At 35.9% G+C, this 22,368-nt stretch overlaps 1 protein-coding gene across 2 annotated transcripts in view; it reads right to left on the bottom strand.

Annotated features, from left to right (window-relative positions):
- ARHGEF38 (Rho guanine nucleotide exchange factor 38) overlaps positions 1-22,368 on the bottom strand; it is a 121,401-nt gene that overhangs the window by 26,670 nt on the left and 72,363 nt on the right. For both annotated transcript variants that reach the window (XM_027599298.1, XM_027599299.1), the window contains exons 4-7: positions 21,152-21,299; positions 14,374-14,391; positions 4,265-4,464; positions 1,336-1,469 (exon numbers count right to left, since the gene is read on the bottom strand). In XM_027599298.1, the coding sequence (XP_027455099.1) occupies positions 1,336-1,469; positions 4,265-4,464; positions 14,374-14,391; positions 21,152-21,299 (500 nt within the window). The remainder of the gene's footprint in view (positions 1-1,335; positions 1,470-4,264; positions 4,465-14,373; positions 14,392-21,151; positions 21,300-22,368) is intronic.

The raw sequence follows: 22,368 nt of genomic DNA, 5'->3' as shown, positions 1-22,368 counted from the left end.
TGCTTACCATCTGTGTTAGGTACTTTCTTCATATGCATCACCTCATTTCATCCTCACAAGCCCTCCACGTGGTAGGTCCTAGTATAATCTTGATGACTCCCTTGGATTTAAGCTATGTGCCCAAAGGCATATATTGATTAAGTGGCAGAAGTGACGTTCTAATCCAGATCTGGATGACTTCAAAGACTTGGCCCTTACTTTCTGCCCTGTGCTGACTCCGGCAAATGTTCACGGTTCCAGGATTGGAAAACACTCAGCAAGCTTGCCAGGCATTCAGAAGAGGAAGAGGCCACTACTACCTTAGGGTCAGAAAGCTGCAAAGACTTAATGGAAAAAAGGAAAAAGACCATGTCCGCTAAAGAGTGAAGTAGATAGGACAAGCCAAAGAAAACCAATGCTGAACTACCATACGGTAGCCTCTAGTTCAAACTAAAAACCTTAGAAATGTTAACATAATAAGTGATGAAATCAGGCAAATGAGAAGAAAAAAAAGTACCATATAGTATCTTAAGAACTGCCCTGCCTTCTTTTGGTTAGAAGCCCAGTGAATTACCATCTCCAGGCCATGAACTTTCTATCTTGTGATTCTCAAAGTGTGTTCCATTGGTCACTTACTTCAAGGTCATTTAGCTTCAAAACACCTGGAGTTTTGTAAAAATACAGACCACTAGGTTGCACCCTTGAACCAGGTGGAGCCCTGGAATCATTTGGCAAGCTCCTCAGGTAATTGTTCCACACCTTAAAGTTTGAGAGCCTTTGCTAATCCATCCATTATTTATTGGGGGTTGAGATGAAAGTGGTTCAAACCAGGCTAAACAGCTGACACAGAAAAATTGCCCAGTAATATAACGTGCATGGGGGTGCAGAGAGAGGAAGAGAGTCAAGGCAGTCCACTAAGGTAGGCACCTAAACCCCCTTTTCTTAAATAGGTGAAATAAAGATAAGATGAATATTAAGGGAACCCAAAAGGAAAGTGAGGTTTTTAAAAAGCAGAGATAATAAGTTAGGGATAAAAGGAGGACATTGCCTTGGGTGCGATCATGTACTGGTTGATGGTGAGAGTTAGGACGTCTGGGGCATCCCACATTGATCCCTGTCTTCACGTCCTTTTCTCTCCTTTGCTTCCTGAGTGGAAGCACCATAGCTAAAATAGTGTCAAAACCACCCACACTCCATTTCCCCCAAGAGAGGGAGAAAGAAAGAATCAGCATCAGGCAATGACCTTGATTCTCAGTGTTCTAGAAACAGCTCTGATAACAACCAACAAAACCCTCACAAAAATATCAGCATTCACACACCCCAGGAGGATGTATATGGCCGAAGAAGAAAAATTACCTGGGGTTCTCCTCTGGTTAGAATCTTTAGGTGATTTGTCACTCTTTTTGATTTCTTGCTAATTGAATGAATGTTTAGTTTAGACAATTTATCTTTAAGTGATTCCTCCTCATCATTCTTCTTGTATTTTAGAACTGAAATAGAAGAATGCAATCACATATCTGAACACGTGCAACATAGAAAGTGTGTGTTTCATCCAAAGAACTCAAGATCCATATTTAAGATAGAAATCTATGTGATCTTTGACCCTCTGACGCAGAAGCAATATGCTCCGGCCCCGCTGCCTGGGCATAAGCCCAGCTGCCCAACCCACTGACTGGAAACTCAGCTGTCCAGGGGCTTGAGCTCCTCAAAGCCCATGGTCCATTTACCTTCCACGTTAAAGAAATCTCCGACACTGGAGAAAAACTTTCTCTCTTCTCAGATAATACATTTGTTATCTTCAGTCTCTAGAATGAAGCATCAAAGCCTAGCTAAGAAGACTGCACCGAGCATAAGGAGACCTCAGACTCTGGAGTGGCTCTCCACTAGCTGAGACTTTTGGGGTAAGTTGAGTCACCTCTCTGAGCTTTATCTTTTTATCTTTAAGATCACTTTCACCTCTCATATTGTTCAAAATGTTAAATATTTCTAACATTCAGTTTTGGTCAGTGTGCTGGGAGATGGGCAATCTTACACACTGTTGGTGAGGATTAAACCAATACAGTTTTTGTGGAGAACATTTGGGCAGAATCTTCTAAACGTATTGTCTATGACCAGGAAGTCCATGCAGAGAATTTGCTTTCCATAATCAGGCATACAAAGTTTTGTTTGCTACAGCATTTTTTTTTCCAATAGCACAATATTGGAAACAATCAGAAAGTTTATCCACAGAGGAAGAGTTAACTAAATTAGGACACACTCAGAAATAGAATACCAGGGAACCATTAAAAAGAAGGCCAATATTAACTGGAAGAATGTTCATGATATGTAATTAAGTTTAAAAACCAAGCCCAGCAAACTGTAGTGCCACACATGTTCAGGACAGATGGTGAGAAGGAGAAGAAAGAGAAAGAAGAAAGAAAATAGAAAAAAAAAACATAGAAAGTCTGAAAGAAATTTATGACATGTCAGCTATGCAAACTGGAATCATGGGAGTGGAAAATTTTTCCACTTTAACACTGTGAAGGAGTTTAAGCAAACAGAAAAGTAAAAATAATAATATAACAATTTTCTTTCAGCCTTGTCAAATCCTAACATTTCAGCTTGCTTATCTTCATAAAAATAATCAGCTGAAGTTTCTCTGATCCCCATCTTTGGTCCCTTAAAGGGGATTATGATCCTAAAGAATGGGTTTGACTATATCTGTATCTATTTTTACACATTTATTGTATATGGATTTGTACAATGCATACTATTGTTTTGAATGTTTTCAATGTTTATACAAATGCACCATATTGCGTATATATATTCTTCTGTCACTTGTAATTTATTTTTTAGAAAATTCAGTATTGTGTTTTTGAGGTTTATTCAATTGACACATGCATTTTAATTTTTATGTTCTCATGGTATCATAGTGTCCAATACACAGTTTGTCCATTATCTGGATAAATATGTAAGCTATTTTCTTCTTGTTTTTATGAACAATAGTAGTTACTAGTATACCTGTCTATGAGCATATGGGAAAGAGTTTCTCAAATATCTAGAGATTGATTTTCTGAGTCTTAGGTGTGGGCATCTTCAACTTTACTAGATATTGCCAAATTGTTCTCCTTAGTGGTGATTCCCACTACATTCTCACCTGCAGGTTGAGATTCAGCACCTAACGTTATCCCTAAAAAATCCTTTCGCTAGTCTGATAGGATGGGAATTGTATGTCATTGTAATTTTAATTTGCATTTCTCTCCTTATAGATGAAGCTTAGTGTTTAAAAATGTATTGGTCTTTCTGAATTGCTTCCTTTTATTATTAACCTTTTTTATATTAGAATGTTTTTATTATTGATTTAATATCAGTAATTATATATTTATCCTTTGCCTATGGACTATCTTTTAATTTGTTTATGGCATCTCTTCAACTTCTACAACTTCTACAACTTTCACTTTTTTTACTCTAGGCCCTTCTTTATAATTTTAGTTTATTAATACAAATACATACTATTTTTCCAATAAAATTTTGGAAAATAAAAACAATAAAAATAAATGAAGTTGTTGGAACACTTAGCGCCAATGTCCTACCATTGCTGTAATGTTGAATTGAGATTTAATGTTAGAAGTACAAAGCCAATTAAGAACTAACAGACACAAATCACACTGACAGAGGACCCACACAATCTATCCTGATGCATTACTATATCGGGGATGACAGAAACCATGTAATTGTGCCTCCTGTTTTGAAATCTACATTCCACTTCAGACGTGAATTTTACATCTTGGCTAACAAATACCTAACAATAATTTCATAATTTGAGAAAGAAATATATTTGCTCCCTTCAATGGGGCAATTATTTCTAGAAAATCTCCATTCTTTATGTGCCAGAACCAGCTGGGCCTGTTTCACCTCTGATTTGGAGCAGCTTCTCACTGCTCCAACTTCCTGGCCATGCCATGTCTCCTTCTTCCCACACATATTGCCAGTGACAGTAGGACTATGTGCTATGGTATTTTCAGCCCACAGTATGTCACCAGGCATGCAGTGGTCAACAGAGGTTGAGTATAGGGCTGCTTGATTTTTTTTTTAAATTGTCTTTTTTTTTTTTTTTTTTTGTCCCTCATGATCTCCTGAATCCAGCTGGCCAGGCAAACTACTCTGCTCCTTAGCCTCTAACTCTAGGTATCAAATGATCATGATCACTGCAACTGCTATAACTACTTAGATATTTTGATTCTCAGAAGTATAAGCATAACACCCCAATCACAGAAAACACTCAATTCATCATGTCTCTTCTTACCTAAATCTTTCCGTCTTTTAAGTTCATTGATGTTCACATTAATGTCTTTTACTGCAGTGAAAGCATCTCCCAGCGCCCTGAAGTCTGGGTGAGAGGGAGGGGTGGAGCCCCGGAGTTCACACAGCAAGAGGGGGTATTTCATTACACGCTGGATTGGTTTGATCATCAAAGAGCCCATGTCCAGTAAGTTTGGCTTGCCTCTACAATAGAAACAAATAATATCAGTTTCACAGACTTTTGTTTTATTAACTCCTTCTCATTTTTGTGATTTTTTATGATAAATTCTGAAACCGTTTTTCTCCTTTATTTTTTTCTCCACTTGGCTGCCTACACTTTCTTAAAAAAAATGAAGCAAGAGCAATGGATTACAGAGAGAAGCTAGGCTGAAAGACCCTACTCCTAAGCAAAAACCAATAAGAAAACACATGAGTGTATCTGTCCACCAAGAAGGACTCAAAGCAGGCTTTCCATCCATGTTCCATTTACACCTTTTTTTAAAATAACAAGATTCATAATAATAGTGGTAAATAATTTCAGAATGCATTTTTCCATGATAACCAAGAAAAATGCATTTTACTGATGGTATTTTTGTGATTATTAGTGAGGAAAAGAAATTCATTATTTAAAAAGATGACTTGGCAAGTATAGTCCAAAGAAAGCATCGTCTGCTCTGTTCTACCAAATTGAATAGTTGAATTCATAATGTTTCAGAGGTTCTACCACAGTCCCCAAAAGAAATTTATAATAAATGCAACAGTTCTCTAAATTAATTATTAATACCACCACTATCACTAATCATTGCTCTCACATGACTTTCCATGATTTTCCATGTGGAATACTTCTTAGCCAATAAATCTTCAAATGGCTACACAAAAGTGAGCACTCATGCCTGACTCTTCCTTTAGGAGCTTCTGAAATGAGAATAGAACAATTCCAACTAGCCAAGCAGTTCACAGGAAGTAAAAAAGCTAGAAGCTTGGTCATGTCATTGTGCAACGCACTGTCATTCGTTTTTTTAATGAGAAGTCAGTGGTTTCTAAAAGCCTTTTTATGGAAAGAGGCAAATAAAGAGACACTATAAATGGACATGGGTAGAAACTGTGCTTTGAATCCCCTCTGGTGGACAGATATACTCAGTTGTTTTCCTTTAGGTCTTTTGTTTGTTTGGCTTTGGTTTTTGGGTTTTGTTTTTGTTTTTGTTTTTGTTTTAGTAGATAAGAATATAGATGGTTTTCAAATCCTAGTAGGTGAATTTTTTATTCTTCAGTTATTATTTCTAAATATTAATATAGATAACTTACCACATCATTGGAATGGTGAATAGATCTAAAAAACTTTGGACAAGATTAGAAAAGTTTATCATCAGAAAAGGTCTGAAAACACCTTAGAGACCATCTAATTGAACTCTTCATTTGACAAATGAGAAACTAATAAACTTTGATGATCATGTGTATGTGCACACATGCTTACACACACACACACACACACACACACACAACCAGTCACCCTCTGTCACATCTCCCCATCTTTATTTTTATTGTAACACTTATCAACTCTCTGGAATCATTTTGTTTCCCTATTTACCAGTTTATGCTCAATTTCTCTGTCATCACTATGTCTCTGGCATGTCATATGGTATTTTCTCAATGAATATTTGGAGATTGAAGCGATAAATTTCAGATTTTCTGTAATGTGCTTTTATTTTACATTAAATTTTTTTCCCCAAAAACATTGCACAATGGTCCTGAATAATAGACTGAGGCGTTTTATCACATGCTGAGAAAATAATGTTAGTATAATAGAAAAAGACGGAAGCAAACCAAAAGGCAACATTTTTTTTAAGGAAAATCAAAGTAAATATTAAAGGTCTACAGGGAATAAAAAGCTGTTTTAATATGATTTATCTTATACTTTCTACCCATTTACATCAAATCTCTTAGGGAAGGGAAGAAGGGTTGTAAAAAGATGTAAGAAGACAGGATGGCAAGCAGGGAATGAGGGAGATAGGGAGAGGGAGATGTTTTGGTTTCCAGGAGGACTGGGTGAAATGGTGGATGGGAAAAAATGTAAATCTATTATGAATGCTAAAAAAAGCAACACAATATATTTTCTAACTGATCAAAAGCAGAGCATTTGAATATGAAATACAGCATTTTCTTATATATCTCAATCAAAGAGTCTTCAACAATACGACAGTTTAGACAGTTAAGTAGAAATAATTCCCCTAAATAAAAACAAGTCTGGAATATGGAAAGTATTAACTTGACCAGAAGAAATCATATTATTTGTATGAATATGACCAGAATTTCTTCTACATGTTTCCTTTGACTATCACCAAATATTAGTTTATTTAATCTTCTAAAAACTGAAAATGCCATCAAAATAGAAATATAATCAAACAACTCAATCAAAGAAAACTCAATTTTAATAAGATAGTTTATTAGCATGGTCTATAGTTATATGCATATTTCAAATTCTTGATTACAAAAAATATCCCCAGATGTATTAAAGGACATACTTGTATCTCTGAGCTGCCTCTTTTCTTTCTTATTAAGATCTTTCAAAAAACCAAACTCAACCTTTTAGTTGTGTCCACATCTTATCATTACTTCTTTTTCCACTACTTTTTGACTCAAAGTTCTAGTCTCTCCCTTGTCTGTTTCAAATGACAATAATAACAATTATAAATGAAACTGTTTAAAAGTGTTACAAACGCAAATATTTCAAAAGGCTTTCTCAAAAATGAGAAATCTCCCAGACACTTTTGTCTTCAGACATGTACTTTGGACAGCCCAAGTGACGAGCAATGATGTTCTGGTATCTGCATCATGCAGACAAGCAATATGGTAAAAAGATAGAGGACGTCTTTTAAGATAATGACACTCCAGGCATTCACCCCATCTAATCCCTTCCAGTAAGATTAAGTTCTGATAACTGTGAGAGGCAAATGAGTCCTGTGTGTGATATAACCCAGCTCAGCCAAGCACTCATTATCACATGTATTCCCAACAGAAAGTAACAATTTCCCATATACACCAGACTAAAAACTAAGGTAGTCATTAATTGGTAATTCTGTTTCATCTTCCTCTGTCTTATCATGAATGCTTTGGCAAGTATTTAGTACCATAAGTAGCTACACTAATCTCATTGTGATTTATTAGGACTTTACAAAGTCAAGTAAACACAGCTGGCTTTGTTTTAGCAACATCCAGTTTTGCTATAAAGAGCTTCGCATCAAATACGAGAAAACAGTCTCATAATGAAAATAAAAATGACATTTAAACAATATAAAAACGGTGGAGGATAAAGAATCAGATATACAACGTTGAGGTACACCAATATATCTTAATTAGAGGAAGAAAACAGAGGAAGGAAAAATAATCAACTATTGATCATATTATTTTGAATTTCCTCTGTTTTATGACCACAAGTATCCTAAATTTAATATTAATTTTACAGTAACCACAAACCATATACACTGTTATTGAATTTATTTTCAATTCACCCTCCTTTTAAAACATCTTAAGTCAATTTTAGAAAAAACTGTATATTGCTATACACACAAATAAACAAGTAGGATTTGACACAGATAAAAAATTGTGAAAATAAAAACAGAGCCATCAACAAATTTTAGAAGATGTAAAGAACATGAATGAATGGTAACTGATTTATTACCGGAGAGATTCAAACCAGAGAGAACCAGTAGTACAGAGAGACAATAATTTAATTATTCCTCCAAAAATTCATTAATTAGACCCTGAGAACCTGTGGAAGTGGAGAGAGAGGGTGGTAGGGATTAGAATAAGAACTGGTTGGAAACCTGTTTAAGAAATGCCTAATTTTTAGAGTGCTCTACACATAAGGGAGATCATTTGGAGAACTAAGAAAGAGCTCTTGGAAATTAAAAGGATAATAGCAGAAATAAAATCTCACATGTGTTGGAGAAAATGTTCAGGAACTTTCCAGAAAGAAGAGCAAAAATACAAAGGGATAGAAGATAGAAGAAAAATGTGAAAAAATTAGAAGATTGGTCTAAAGGATCCAATATTGAAATAAGTTGAGTCCTGGAAAGTGAGAACAGAGCACATATGAGGAGGAAATCATTGGTAAAATAATTCAAGAACAGGACATGAGTTTGCACGCTGGAAGAATTTGCTGAGTACCTAGTACAATGGATGAAATGGATTCACACCTGGGAATTCATGAAACTTCCGACTACTGGGGACAAAGAGAAGACCCTACAATACTTCAGAGAAACATGTAAACAAATGTGTACAAACAAATGGTGAAGAATGAGAACAAGCTTCAGATTTCTTATAGCAACACTGAAAGCTAGAACATGATGAAGAATTACCTTTAAATTTTGAAAATGAAGGATTTTTAATTTAAAATTCTATCCTTGATCAAACTATAAATCACCTGTGAGGGTAAAATAAAGATTTTTTGGATATAAAATTTCTTAAAATTTTACTTCCCATGCATTCCTGGTGAACATAGGAAAGTATTGAAGGATGTATTAAAAACAGAAAAGAGATAAAAAGATTCTCCAGGATGACAAAAGTTCCTCAAAGACAGCTGTGCCCAGTCACCCAGTCCAAACTCAACAGGTCAGAAAGACTCTGGGAGAGGCTTGTTTAGGGAGATGAAATTGATAGCATCCATAATGCATCTAGCTGTCTTAAGAGATGACTGGCTGTGAGTGTGGCATTAACGATTAGAACAAAGAAAACTAAGAAAATGAAAATAAATTAAACAAACAATAAATAAAATAGTTAACTCCCAGAAAAACAAATAATCAGTTTATTCCAAGGCTTACCTCTGAAAAGAAATTTGCTTAGATATACTCAAATATAAGAAATCAAACACTGACTACTGCTCCAATCCAAATGACGATGTAACCATGTGGGAAAAATGAAGAGATGGGGAGGGTGTGTGTGTGCGTGCGTGTGTGTGTGTAGTGGAGATGGGATAGGGAGAGAGACAAATTCTTGTGTTCCACAGGGGAAGTCAAAACATAATACTTAAGAAGGGAAAACCAAACATGTTTTTAGAGTCATGAAAGTAAGTACCAAAATATTAACTAAAAGATGTGAAAATGCTTATGTCCTTTAGAAGCAGGTAAGAGAAGAGAGGACTGCTATTTTTCTTAAATTCTGTAGAACTATTATTTTAAAGATTTTATTTATTTGAGAGAGAGAAAGAGAGAGTGAGTGGGGCAGGGAGGAGCAGAGGGAGAGGGAGAAGCAGACTACTTGCTGAGGACCCTGAGATCATGACCTGAGCTGACTGAGCCACCAAGGTGCCCCACTATTTGGCTTTTTAAATCATGGTACATACAATTTTACAAAAACAAAAATGTTTTAAAGAAGGAAACCTGGAAGAATATTCAAGAAAATTCTGAAAAGGAAGACTATTGAGCTGAGATTACAGTTGATCCTTGAACAACATGGATTTGCACTGTGCATGTCCACTTATACCTGGATAATTTTTCACTAAATAAGGCACAGTACTGAGTATATTTTCTCTTCCTTATGACTTTCTTTTTGTTTGTTTTTAGGATTTATTTATTTATTTTAGAGAGAGAGATAGCATGCGCTCTGGAAGGGAAGGGCAGAGGGAGAAAGAGAATCCTCAAGCAGACTCCCCATTAGGAATAGAGCCCGGCAAGGGGCTGGATCCCAAGACCCTGAAACCATGACTTGAGCCGGAATCAAGATTCGGCCTCTTAACCAACTGAGCTACCCAAGTGCCCCCCACTTATGATTTTCTTAATAACATTTTCTTTTCTCTAGCTTACTTTATTGTAAGAACACAGTATGTAATATATATGACATACAACGTATGTGTTAATTGACTATGTTCTCAATAAGGCTTCTGGTCAACAGCGGGGTATTAGTAAAGTTTTGGGGGAGCCTGTGCATGCTAACTGTTTTCAAAGAATCTCTCATTCTGCTCTGAATCTCTCTCTCTCTTTTTGGTCTTTTGGTTAAAAAGACCTAAGCTTTAGGAAAAGAAACCTGAGCAGAATTTGTAGCACAGGAAGTTCTTTGGTAATTCACATGGTTTTTCTATGTGAATCTCCAGTCCTTAGCACAATGCCAGGGACACAGGATTTTTCATGAGACAGCCATCTCCCCAGCCCCTCCAACCAAAACAGCTATCACTGAAGAGAAGTTATATATGGTTTTTCAACTGCATGGGGGTCAGTACCCCAACCCCCATGTTGTTTAAGGGTCAACTGTAGTTATATTTTATACTAAAATATAAAGCTGCAGAAATGAAAGCAGCTTGATATGGGTACATATATGTACAGAAGAGTAGCACAAAATAGAAAATCAAGAAACAAATACAAGTACGTATGAAAATTAAGTAAATATAACATTCCTACTTGGTAGAAAAAAATGAATTATTCAGTATCAGGTGTTGTGATAATTATCTAGCCATATAGAAGAAAATAACAAAAATGAATTCTTTACACCAAAATAATTTCCATATAGATCAAAGATCTAATTGTTAAAAATGAAACTATACAAGTTGAAGGAAGCAGGAATTACACTTTAAAATAATCTTAGAATTTTTGAGCAGGACACAATTTCTAAAAGCAACAGTAGAAAAAAAGTGGTAAATTTATTTTAAAATTTAAGCTCTGTAAGGGGCACGTGGGTGGTTCAGTTGGTTAAGCATCTGTCTTCAGCTCAGGTCATGATCCCGGGGTCCTGGGATCGAGTCCCACATCGGGCTCCCTGCTCAGTGGGGAGCCTGCTTCTCCCTCCGCTCCTCCCCTGGCTCATGTGCTTTGCTCTTTCTCTCTCTCTCTCAAATAAATAAAAAATAAAATCTTAAAAAAAATTTAGCTCTGTAATACTGTATAGATAAAAACAAACACAGAAGCAGCGATAAACTATGTTAAAAGTCAAATGATAAGCTGGAAGCATATAAGACAGAAAAAGGGTTAATACACTTGCTAAAGAGCCACTATCAGTTAACTAGGAAAACATAAACATCTCAATAAAAGTAATCAATAAAAAAAATCCATTAGAGTTAAATACAAATGGTTAACCATACATGAAAAATGCTCAAGATTATTATTAGCGAAAATTAAAACAATACAATACTATTTTTGGCCTTCCACATTGCCACAAGTAGTAAAGAGACACATATTAATTGTTTCTAGTGCTGGCAGATAGGAGATAAATGGACAATTCATATACAGATAGTAGGAATATAAATGAGTTCAACTTTGCTTAAATTTTCTGGCAGTAAGTATCAAAAGCCCTTTGATCTAGAAATTCCACTTTTAGAAACTCATTCTAAGAAAGTCAAATTATTGTACAAAGATCATTTATAAGAATAAACACATAACATCAATCTTTACAGGACAGAGAGACATCTTCAAGTATCTATAAGAGTTCGGTAAACTAAACTATGGTATGTACATCAGATAAAATATTATGCAGTCATAAAACAATGTGGATTTATATTTACTGACATAGAAAGGTGTCCATGATATACTGATGAATGAGGTAGTAAGCTGACATACAGGAAATATATAGCGGTCCTATGTTAGTCAATACGCTCGCGCATGCATGTGAGTGTGCGTGTGTGTGTGTAGAAAAAATTGCAGTAAAGTGAGTGACTCATGAAATGTTACAATAGTTAACTCTGGATTGTGACTACTGATTCTATTCATAGTCTTCATTTTGATTTTCTATATTTCACAGTGTTTCTTTAATAATTTTAAAAATATAAAGCTTAAGAAAGGAGAAATAACATAACATTTTGGGATCAGTAGAAACCCTGAATCCAAAGGTGGGAATATCTGGTCAAGACACAGAACACATATAAAAAAGTATAAAAGCATAAAGGTGAAACATGGCATCTCTGGAGAGAGTTAAATTTAAGATAGTTGTGTTTTTCTGCTTTAGAACATGGGACTTGTAACAAATGCTCTTCAGGGGACTTTTTGGTGCAGAATTCTATGATTCTTGTCCCTTTAGTACTGTCTTTGATGTTTGCATAAGATTATAATTCAAGATAAACATTTTTGAAGTTAGAAATATCTTTGTCTTTTTCTGTATCTTTAAAAATGTAGATTGTAAAAAAAAATGAACCCACACCCAATTTTCCATTTCCATAAGTAAGGAATTTTTTTTCGAAGCATCTAAAACCCCACATTTCCTAAATACACTCTTGGCTGCAATATTCCTGGCTGTAGCTGCTAAGGAGCCAAACAATTACAAAGCACTTGACATTGCCTTTTACCCTTTTATGTAGCAGCATGTGCGCCTCATGACCAGAGTGGGAGAAGCAGGAAGGAAAATAACGCACAGCAAGTATGGCTTTGATGTGCATCCAGCCACACGCTGTGCTTGTTCATCCTCTTCTCCAGTTCTTGATGTGTAGAATAGACTAGAGGGGGCATCCGAAGCCTGCTAACTCCCACCCAGCAGGAGTATCCTCAAAGCTAGTGCCATTTTTTAAGCAAGTATTTCGATACAATGTAGTTTGTTGTAAGTATTCTATGTGTAGGAGCCTGTGCATGCTAACTGTTTTCAAAGAATCTTTCATTCTGCTCTGAATCTCTCTCTCTCTTTTTGGTCTTTTGGTTAAAAAGACCTAAGCTTTAGGGAAAGAAACCAGAGCAGAATTTGTAGCACAGGAAGTTCTTCAGTAATTCACATGGTTCTTCTATGTGAATCTCCAGTCCTCGGCACAACGCCAGGGACACAGAATTTTTCGTGAGATGGCCATCTTCCCAGCCCCTCCAACCACGCCAGCTATCACCAAAGAGAATCCAGGAAGACCCCAACGTGTGAAAGGACAAAGGCCCCCTTCCATTATGCACGTTTTCAAATTCGATGGTCTCAGAATTGGGAACTCATTGAACAAAACGACTCACATCTGTTTGCACTATAGGATATAGGTATTTTTCGTTTTGAAAGAAAAGACTGATAAAGTGAGAGAACTGGGTGCCTGTTCGGAATGTCAGAAACTAACTTCTCAATCCCCTGTATGAGGGATGCCTGGTTCTTGAACCTCACTTCTGGAATTCCGTCTTTCTTAATGGTTGCTCTGGAACAAAACATGAATGACAGGTATTTACAGCTTAAGTTAATATACTTTTTATATTGTGAGGTTTTTATTTCCTGATACACAGTTTCAGGAGTTTAGAATACAAAGGCACACACACACTTAAAGACATTAGACAAGCAAACACACAGGCTAGGAACTCAGGCCCTTAGATTATTGCTGACCACACTAAACCAAATATGTGCCTTTTTTCAAGTCCTGGTAAATTTGAGTTTGTATTTAAGCCAATATCATCCTTTCAGCATTAGACTAGACATGCTTCTCTTCTATAAAAATGGACGTCTTCCAAAGTGTGTGTGTGCTATTTTTATAAGATCATTTTTGTATTGTCTTAGTGACAAGTTATTTCATCTTAATATTTTATATATGTTAAACATATTACATAGGTATGTTTGATTTTTTTCTCTGTAAATCATAGAAGAGTCTAAATTAGAAGAAACCCAATATTTACTATAATGCGTGAAGAATCTTTTCTTTTCTACATTAGTCTACAGAAACTTCAAAAACATTATGGTATTAATCTGAGATTTTTTTTAAGTCTAATGTTGTTCTTAAGAAGATGTGTTTTTGGACACATTAAGAGTGCTAAACATATGTGTGATGAGCAGTTCCTAAAGAGTTCCTGGCATTAGGAAACTTGTGATTTGAATAAATTATACCCCAGGATTCTTCTAAAACATTTTGTAAAAGACATGAGATAATTTAATATGTACGATCACCTCAAAGTTGGAAATAATGTATTAAAAACAAAAAGCATAATTGTAAAAACCAAAAATTCTAATTTTCAGAAATACTCAACAGCTTTTTCCTCCATGATCTTTTTTTAAATTTTTATTTCAATTCAATTTAATTATCATATAGTGTATTACTAGTTTCAGAGATATTCAGTGATTCATCAGTTGCATATAAAACTAGTGCTCGTTACTTCAAGTGCCCTCCTCAATGCCCATCACCCAGTTACCCCATCTCCCCCCATTATCTTTACATTTGATTTCTATTATTAAAACAAAAGTACTTACTCTTGCATGTATATTTTCCTGTAAGAGAGGAGGAGAAAAGTAAATTAATGTAAATCTACATATTTGAGGTAATATGCAAACATTATAAAGCCTTTAAATTTTTACTATATAAAATAAAGTGATGTTATTTTCCATGGATGTTTTATAGAATTGGTCTCATTATTTTGTAATCACATTCCTAAAATTTTATCTGTAGCATGTACATACCAACTTTATTTCACACTCTATATAGGGTTAAAAACTATTGTTTTGGATTACAGAACTATTGATTTTGATTATGTGAAAATGGATTTAAACATCAATTTTTGTTTATATCATGAAAAAAGAGAATCTGTTAAACATAGTACAAGTCTACAGAGTAAAGTATAAATGACTTGCAGGAAATGGCCACCAAGCACTACAGAATATTTCTGTATACAGTGTTAATGTAGGTTATAAACAATTCACCTATGCAATAAGATAATTCCCACAAAGACTTTAATTAACCATGGCTAGCTTTCGTGGCTTCAATTTTGCTCAAGTACAATGAATGTCCTTCCAAGGCAACGTGATCTGCCTCTCTTTTTATTTCCTCTCTACCTCATTTTCTATTGTTCACAAACTCCCCCAAACTATGGCAACCATGAGGGCTTCCTTGCTCTTCTTAAAGTCTAAAAGCAGCTCCTGCCTCCAAGTCTTGGCACTTGCTGTTCCTCGGCCTGCTTGCTCTTCCCTTGAGTATCAATATGGCACACTCCTTACTTTCTTCAGGTCTTTGCTCAAAGGTTTCTTCCCAGTGAAACCTTCCCGGACCAATTTTTTAAAAATTGTGCCTTGCCTGCACTACTCTTTATCCTCCTTCCCTTGTTTCTTTCTCTCCATAACCCTGTCACTTTTTAATATACTATATGTTTATTTCATTTATTGTCTATCTCTTTGCTCCCCATCTGAATGAGGGCAAGGATGTATGCTTGTTTTGTTCTCTGCTGTAGCCCCAGTACCTGAAAAGCGACTGGCATTTGGTAAGAGTGCAAAACATATTTGTCAAATTAAGCAATTAACAGTAAAAAAAAAAGTGACAATCATTCAAGTTAAATATCAAGCATAAAGGAGATAGAAGTTTTTGTCTAAATGCTTCATATGGGAGTGCCTGGGTGGCTAGTTGTTTGAGTGTCTGCCTTCGGCTGAGGTCATGATCCCAGGATCCTGGGATGGAGCCCTGCATCGGGCTCCCTGCTCAGCGGGGAGTCTGCTTCTCCTTCTGCCCTCCCCATCCTCATTCTCTCTCTCTCTCAAAAAATAAATTAAATTAAATTAAATTAAATTAAAATAAATAAAATTTTAAAAAACTTCATACAGCCATAAAGAAATAAAGTTGTAATCTGTGTTAATAGCCTGATTACCTTGACCTCTGATTTCTAATCTTTTAGAATACAATGAATATGTTCAATATAAAAGTAAAATATTGTGACCCATCTCATAATAGTAGATGGTCTTTTCATTTTCAACGACTGAGAAGTAAATCCATGACAAATACCTATGTTGAATTTCATAAATTTTAATGCACTTAAAAAGTTTGAAAAAATTAATCCCAGTGCTCTATATATGTGGAAAACAATGGTATACATATATGCAAAACAAGTACTCCTTCACTCTTCAGACATCTTATATGAATGGATTCCTAGACATCTCGAAATAACTAGGTTCTGCTGACTCTAAGACCTCCTTATTGGAATCAAGCAGAGAATTCTAATTTTTTAAAAATCAGCAACCACTATCTTTCGGACAATTATTCACTGCTGTTGGAAGAACCTTCTATGAAAGGGATTGCACAACCACTACCCCCAACCCAATATTTCCTTCCACTTATTTCCTTTAAGCTCATATTTTGTCTCAGTTTCTGTCTCCTTCTAATGAGGAATTTCATTTTCCCAGTATGCTCTGTAGATCATAGATCAGAAAATTGGGGGGAAGTTGAATAAAAATATAAATGCATTTTTCTATGGAAGCAAGCGAGTGAACAACGTGATCATTTTAGAGCCCAAACACAAAATTTGAAGTTGAAAGAAAAGATTGTTCTTTTAACTCCTAAAGAAGATATAGACTTTCTTTTCTCTATTTCATTTATTTTAACCAAATAAAACAAATACTATGACATAAATTAGCATGGTGTTTAACGTAAGTATAGATTTTACAAGAAGGAACCTCAGAGATTTTCCAACAGGGAAAACCTGTTGGAGTAATGTCATGGTACTATTACATTATAACATCTCCTTATTTGCTCATCATTTTTTAAAAGTCTCCCTTTTAGGCTAAAAATTTCCAGAAGTGAGTCCCAGGCAAGGACAATACAGGGAGGAGGAAGTTAAATTGTGTCCATTCACCCTTTTATGGGGAAAGTAACAATATAACCACAACCACACCGCCTACCCTCATGGGCTCATTTTAATTTGACCTACAATTAACACATTTTTTTATGTGGCTAATCATTAAGAAATTTAATGATTATAGTTTTGTTCAAACATGGTGCCCCATAACAAGGAACTGAAAAAAATTTCCAGAAATGATTTTAATTTTTATTTGGAACATTCCATTACAATAACGTTAGGAAATATAAAATGTGGTGAACAAATTGAACTCTATTCCTTTAGGTTCTATGTTGCATGAGCTTTCAGCTTCCTTCTGAATGGAGAAACTGTAGTAGTCAAAGGAACAGCCAAAGCACCCAGATGACTAGAAGTTAGTTTTCCTCCTGAGGATGGTGGCTTCAGTTAGGAAGAAGAAAAATGTATATAAATTTATAACCACGAGACATAAAGCTAGAAACGTGTCTTCCAGCTACCAAAAAACTTGGAAAAGCCCCTTTGTTCTTTATCTATTACAAAATAAATAGATCTCTAGGGACTCTGAAAGTGGGGATTTGGTGGTATTTATAGCTAGAAAAACAGAAAAAGGAGGTAGCAGACAAGCTATTCTAATTATAGTTACACTTGCATTTACGGCTATTCTATTTTTCATTTTCCTCATACAGATCAGAAGCCTTAAATAATCCCAAAGAGGCTAAGTAACTAGAGCTTTAGAAGATGACTTCCATAAATTTAGAGACTGTATTAATAGCATTTTCATGCAATCTTAGGGGTCACTAATGGGAATCTGTAAATACTCCTTGTTGAATAAATAAAAACTTGCAGATTTCCAGTTTGCAGGCTACAGATGCAGATGTGATATTGTGCTTCCAGAGAGTTTTAGTCTTTTTTTTCTTAAGGTCTCCAAACCCTGAAATCACTGCTTAGATTGTATCTGTAGTCATGAAGAAAGTCTATCTGCTTCAGGGAAAGCAGCTAGTTAAGTACTGATTTCTTTTTCTGAAGTGGTTCTTAACCTGAGTATGTATCCACAATTACCTGAGGGTGCTTGTTAATATGTAGCTAATATGTAGCTTGAACTGGACCCTAGGGGTCCTTTTCTCTTTCTTTCTTTCTTTCTTTCTTTCTTTCTTTCTTTCTTTCTTTCTTTCTTTCTTTCTTTCTTTCTTTCTTTCTTTCTTTCTTTCTTTCTTCTTTTCTTTTTTTTTTTTGGTCTGGAGCAGGGCATAGGAATCTGCACTTTTAATACACATCCCTATGGATCTGACACAGGGGAAATCATACACCAAGAAACGCTGTCCTAACGTTTCAAAGGGATTCAAAGTTATTTTCTAGATACAAATATTATTTTCTCTTTTGAAAGATAATGGGCTTCAAAGAATAGCCAAAGGTTATGAGCTCAAGTCTGTTACAGAACCAGGAAATCTCTCTACCATCCTTTTGGAAATTAGTCTTGAACTTCACCGTGACAGCTTCTGGTGTGTTATTTAAATTAACTCTGGTATTGTTATTAAACTTTCCAGATGGTTTGTTTATCTCCCCAAGTAGAAGGTGTGTTCCTAGGAGGCAAGAACTATGCATACATATATAAATATATATTTTTAACATTATCTAGCACTCTTAATAAATATTTATTAGGCCCTCAATAAGCATATTTTAATTTTAGTTCAAATGCAACCTAAGTTGCTGTAAAAATCTGCTTTAACTTCTGAGACCTGAAGCCACCTCTCTCATGGATATTGCTTCAAACCCTGTTGTTCCAATATCCCCTTGCACGGTAGAAAATGGAGGCCACACCTAATATTCATTAGAAATTGGCAACTGTGCACTTGGGCTCCGTTATTTAGCCACAAGGAAAAGGCAGAGACACAGTAATAGCTTTGACTGATTACTTGGCAAGGGAAGCCAAGCCCCTTGGGGTGTTCCAGACTCTCTTTGGCCTATAAACCTGTTTAAAAACCTGTTTCTCAGAATTTAAAGCTTAGCTCAATTGGGGTCAGTATTATAGTAATGTCAATAATTCTGCTCTCAGCTTTCAGGCAGACCAGTACAATTCATCATCGACTTTATTTTCATGGAAAGGCAACTTTTGGAAAAATAGCTCTAACTTAAGCTATTTTATTTTGATCATTCTTTTCCTTAAGAAATAGTTGTGCCAATATTACTTCACTTGGATTTTGTGCTTTCTAAACCTTAGCACCTTCCAGTGCCTGAAATCATTCCCTAAAATCAGAATAGTGCTGAATACACAAGATTTGGGACATCCACCAAGGCAATAACTCAGGGCTTTCAGAAAAAGATCAAAATAAGTCACTGGGTCTGAAAGTCATTTTCAGTAATTGAGACTTCATGATGTTTCAAAATTACCTCTGCCTTTAGCTGCTTTTAGGGGGTTTGGTACTGGGCTACACTGCCAAGTGGAATACTCTGGCAGGGTGCATTTCTTTCTCTTAGGAGTCAAAAGCCTTAATGAATAATAAACCAGTGTTCACCCCCACTGAACAGGCAGCTCCATTTTTAGTCAACCATTAGGAGCACATGCCAAAGTAAATTAACTACATCTGCTCTCGGTAGGGACCTCCATTCCTGGGGTTGTAGTTGGAGTGATGGTCAAAGGTGCTAGTTGTGCACTTGCTGTGAGGTTTCTCTCTTTTAGTTCTAGAAATTGAAGAAGGAGAATGACTCAAGATAAACATTTCTTGGATCAGATCTTGCCACTAGATTAAGGTAGGAAACGTATTCATTCACACCCAGGATAACATCGTTCTTCCTCCATAGGAAAACAAATATCTGTATATTTAGAAGATGTTGCTCCTAATATAGGAATATATTAAGGTGGATACAACTTCAAACTTTAAAATTCCTCTGAATTGATTTCTAACACTGAACCAAACTGCTGTTAGTGGAGAAATAATGAACTGGAGCTACTCGTCACATACCATCTTTAAGAGTTACCTGGTCACGTTAAGCTCCTTGTGGGCAGTGTATAACTCTTAATTTATTTTTGTATTTGCAGCACCCAGAACTATGCCTCATGTAGCATAAGCACTAAATAAATGCTTGTGATTTCATGACTTGAATATCTTTTCCATGATATAAAAAATGGGTAAAGAACTGCAATAACTTAATGACCAATGGCAGGCAATAAAGCTAATTTTTAAAAATTCTTCAGACCCTGCTTAAAACCAGTGTCAGTCCCCGTTCTAGCCTGGAAAGACATTTTCCAGAATCCAGGAGTGCCCCTATCTGTGGGGGTTTTAGTTACCACAGTCAGCTGTGATCCAGAAGTATATGCTCCTCCTTCTGAATTGTCAGCACATATAGGAAAAAACACAGTATATATAGGGTTTGGTACTATCCAAGTTTCAGACATCCACGGCGGGTCTTGGAATGTAGCCCATGTGGCTAAGGTGGGGGCCCACTGTAGTCTCATTTTGTATCCTGATTTCACTTTAATTCGGCTACCAATCTCTTGTACCATATTAAGACCCCAATTTTTGTCCCCCTACAATAGAGGCTATAAGGGGGGAGTGTGCTAGATGCTCAGACTGGTTGGTATGCTTTGATTTAGATATCACAGCTCTCTCTGGTTTAATCTTTGACAATGGATAATCCTTAAAAATGAAAGACCACAGTAGAACCACTAGGTAAGAAGTGGAGTAGGGCAGAAATTTTGGCTTTAAGCCTCATGTGGTAGAACACGATATATACAGGAAGATGCTAATTTCATTTAAAAGAATAAACACAAACCCATGTCCATATTTATGCCTATAAATAAAATCAGAAAAAAATATCAGCTGCGGTTATTAATACATGGTCTAGCCAGGAATTAATACATGGAGTAGCAAGAGTTTTTATCTTATTTGTGTTTCCTTATATTTTTTAGATATTTATAGTGAATCATTTCTTCCAGATTAAAAAAGTGTGTATTATGTAGCACCAAGACTTAAGGGATGAGGAAAGACTTCATGACTAATTCTCCTGAAACTACAGGATCTGACCTGTCCTCATCAGTCTCCCCTCTTTCCCCACAGTGGATCTGGGGGAAGAGGAGAGCGAAGCAGAGAGTCATGGGACCTTCCCCTAACTTTATTATTCCTCATGCCCCAGTGCTGTCTCATGTGGGGGCAGGCAGGTAACAACAGCTTTAAGAAGAGCCTTTTCTTCCACGTTTCATTTTTTGATATTGCATTTTTCTCTGTCTACAGAGCCCCCAATCATCCCCGATGTTATTTTTAGTCATGCTCACGGAGTGGGGTGGGGGAGGAAAAAGTCAATCAGGGTTTCTGGCATGTCAGCTTTTCATAAAAGGAACACAAAGTAGAGCTCCCAGCAAGCCTCATCAAATGTAGGATTTATGTGGGAACTTTCATCCACATCCAGTTAAAATGTTCCCTGCTAGGCATGGAAATCATCATTTGAAAAGGCCTTACTTTAAGGACTGGATACAGTGGCTCAAATGTTGCTTCAGCTCTTCTTCTTTTTCATAGGATTCCACTACGCTGTGCGCCTCATCATGGTGGTAGCAGTAGATTTTATAAATATCTTCCAGTGGTCCTTTAATCTGCAAGAACACTTCTCCTGATAAATGCAAAACAAAGGCAAAATGACATCAAGTCAGACCAAACAGACACTCTACATATTTATTCTTTGACGATGTTGACTAGTGTTAACATGTTGAATAGGTCCCATTTTATCCCCAGGTTACTCAGGAGGGGTGGGTGACATTCCTTCCCTTCCTTTCCCTTCCCTTCCCTCCCCTCCTCTTCTCTCTTTCTTCTTTTTCCTTTTTCTTTCTTTCTTTCTTTCTTTCTTTCTTTCTTTCTTTCTTTCTTTCTTTCTTTCTTTCTTTCTTTCTTTTCTTTCTTTCTTTCTTTCTTTCTTTCTTTCTTTCTTTCTTTCTTTCTTTCTTTCTCTTTCTTTCTCTTTCTTTCTTTCTTTCTTTCTTTCTTTCTTTCTTTCTTTCTTTCTTTCTTTCTTTCTTTCTTTCTTCTTTCTTTCTTCTTTTTTCTTTCTTTCCTCTCTCTCTTTCTTTCTTTCCTCCCTCATCCTTCCCTTTCTCCTTTTTTCTTCCCTTCCTTCCTTTCTTCTATAAAAGGAAGGATAAAGAGCTTAATGGAGACAGGCAGCAAAAGAAAGCTGGTTTTCTCAGAGGTGATTTATGCACTTGGCTGTTGTGCAGAATCCTGTTTAAGAGCAATACAGAATCAGCCTGTATGGGTTTGGATCAGGCTGTGCTACAGACTTGGACAAGTTATGTTTACTCTCTGAATCTGTTTCCTCGCCTATAGAATGGGGACAATAATAGATTCAATTTCAGAGGGTCATTATAAAAATTAAAGGGGTAGTGTGTGTGTTTAGTACACATACAGTAAATGCTCAAAACGGAGCAGTTATTGTGAATTTGTTAGAGGAATGGAAAGTGAAATTTCAGGTTCTAGGTAAATTAATTTTGCTATTTATTCCACTAATGTTTCCCGAGATTCTCTGAAGGGCAAGCAATGGAGTTTAGGGAAATAAAATATTTCCTTATATGTCATAATAGAAAGAATTGACCATTATTACTGTTAAAAATTCAATTGGATAGGGGCGCTTGGATGGCGCATGGGGTTAGGTGTCTGACTCTTGGTTTCAGTACAGGTCATGATCT

This window comes from Zalophus californianus, chromosome 2, assembly GCF_009762305.2.
Source record: "Zalophus californianus isolate mZalCal1 chromosome 2, mZalCal1.pri.v2, whole genome shotgun sequence".
NCBI lineage: Eukaryota > Metazoa > Chordata > Mammalia > Carnivora > Otariidae > Zalophus > Zalophus californianus.
This window is presented reverse-complemented; position numbering and strand designations above follow the sequence as displayed.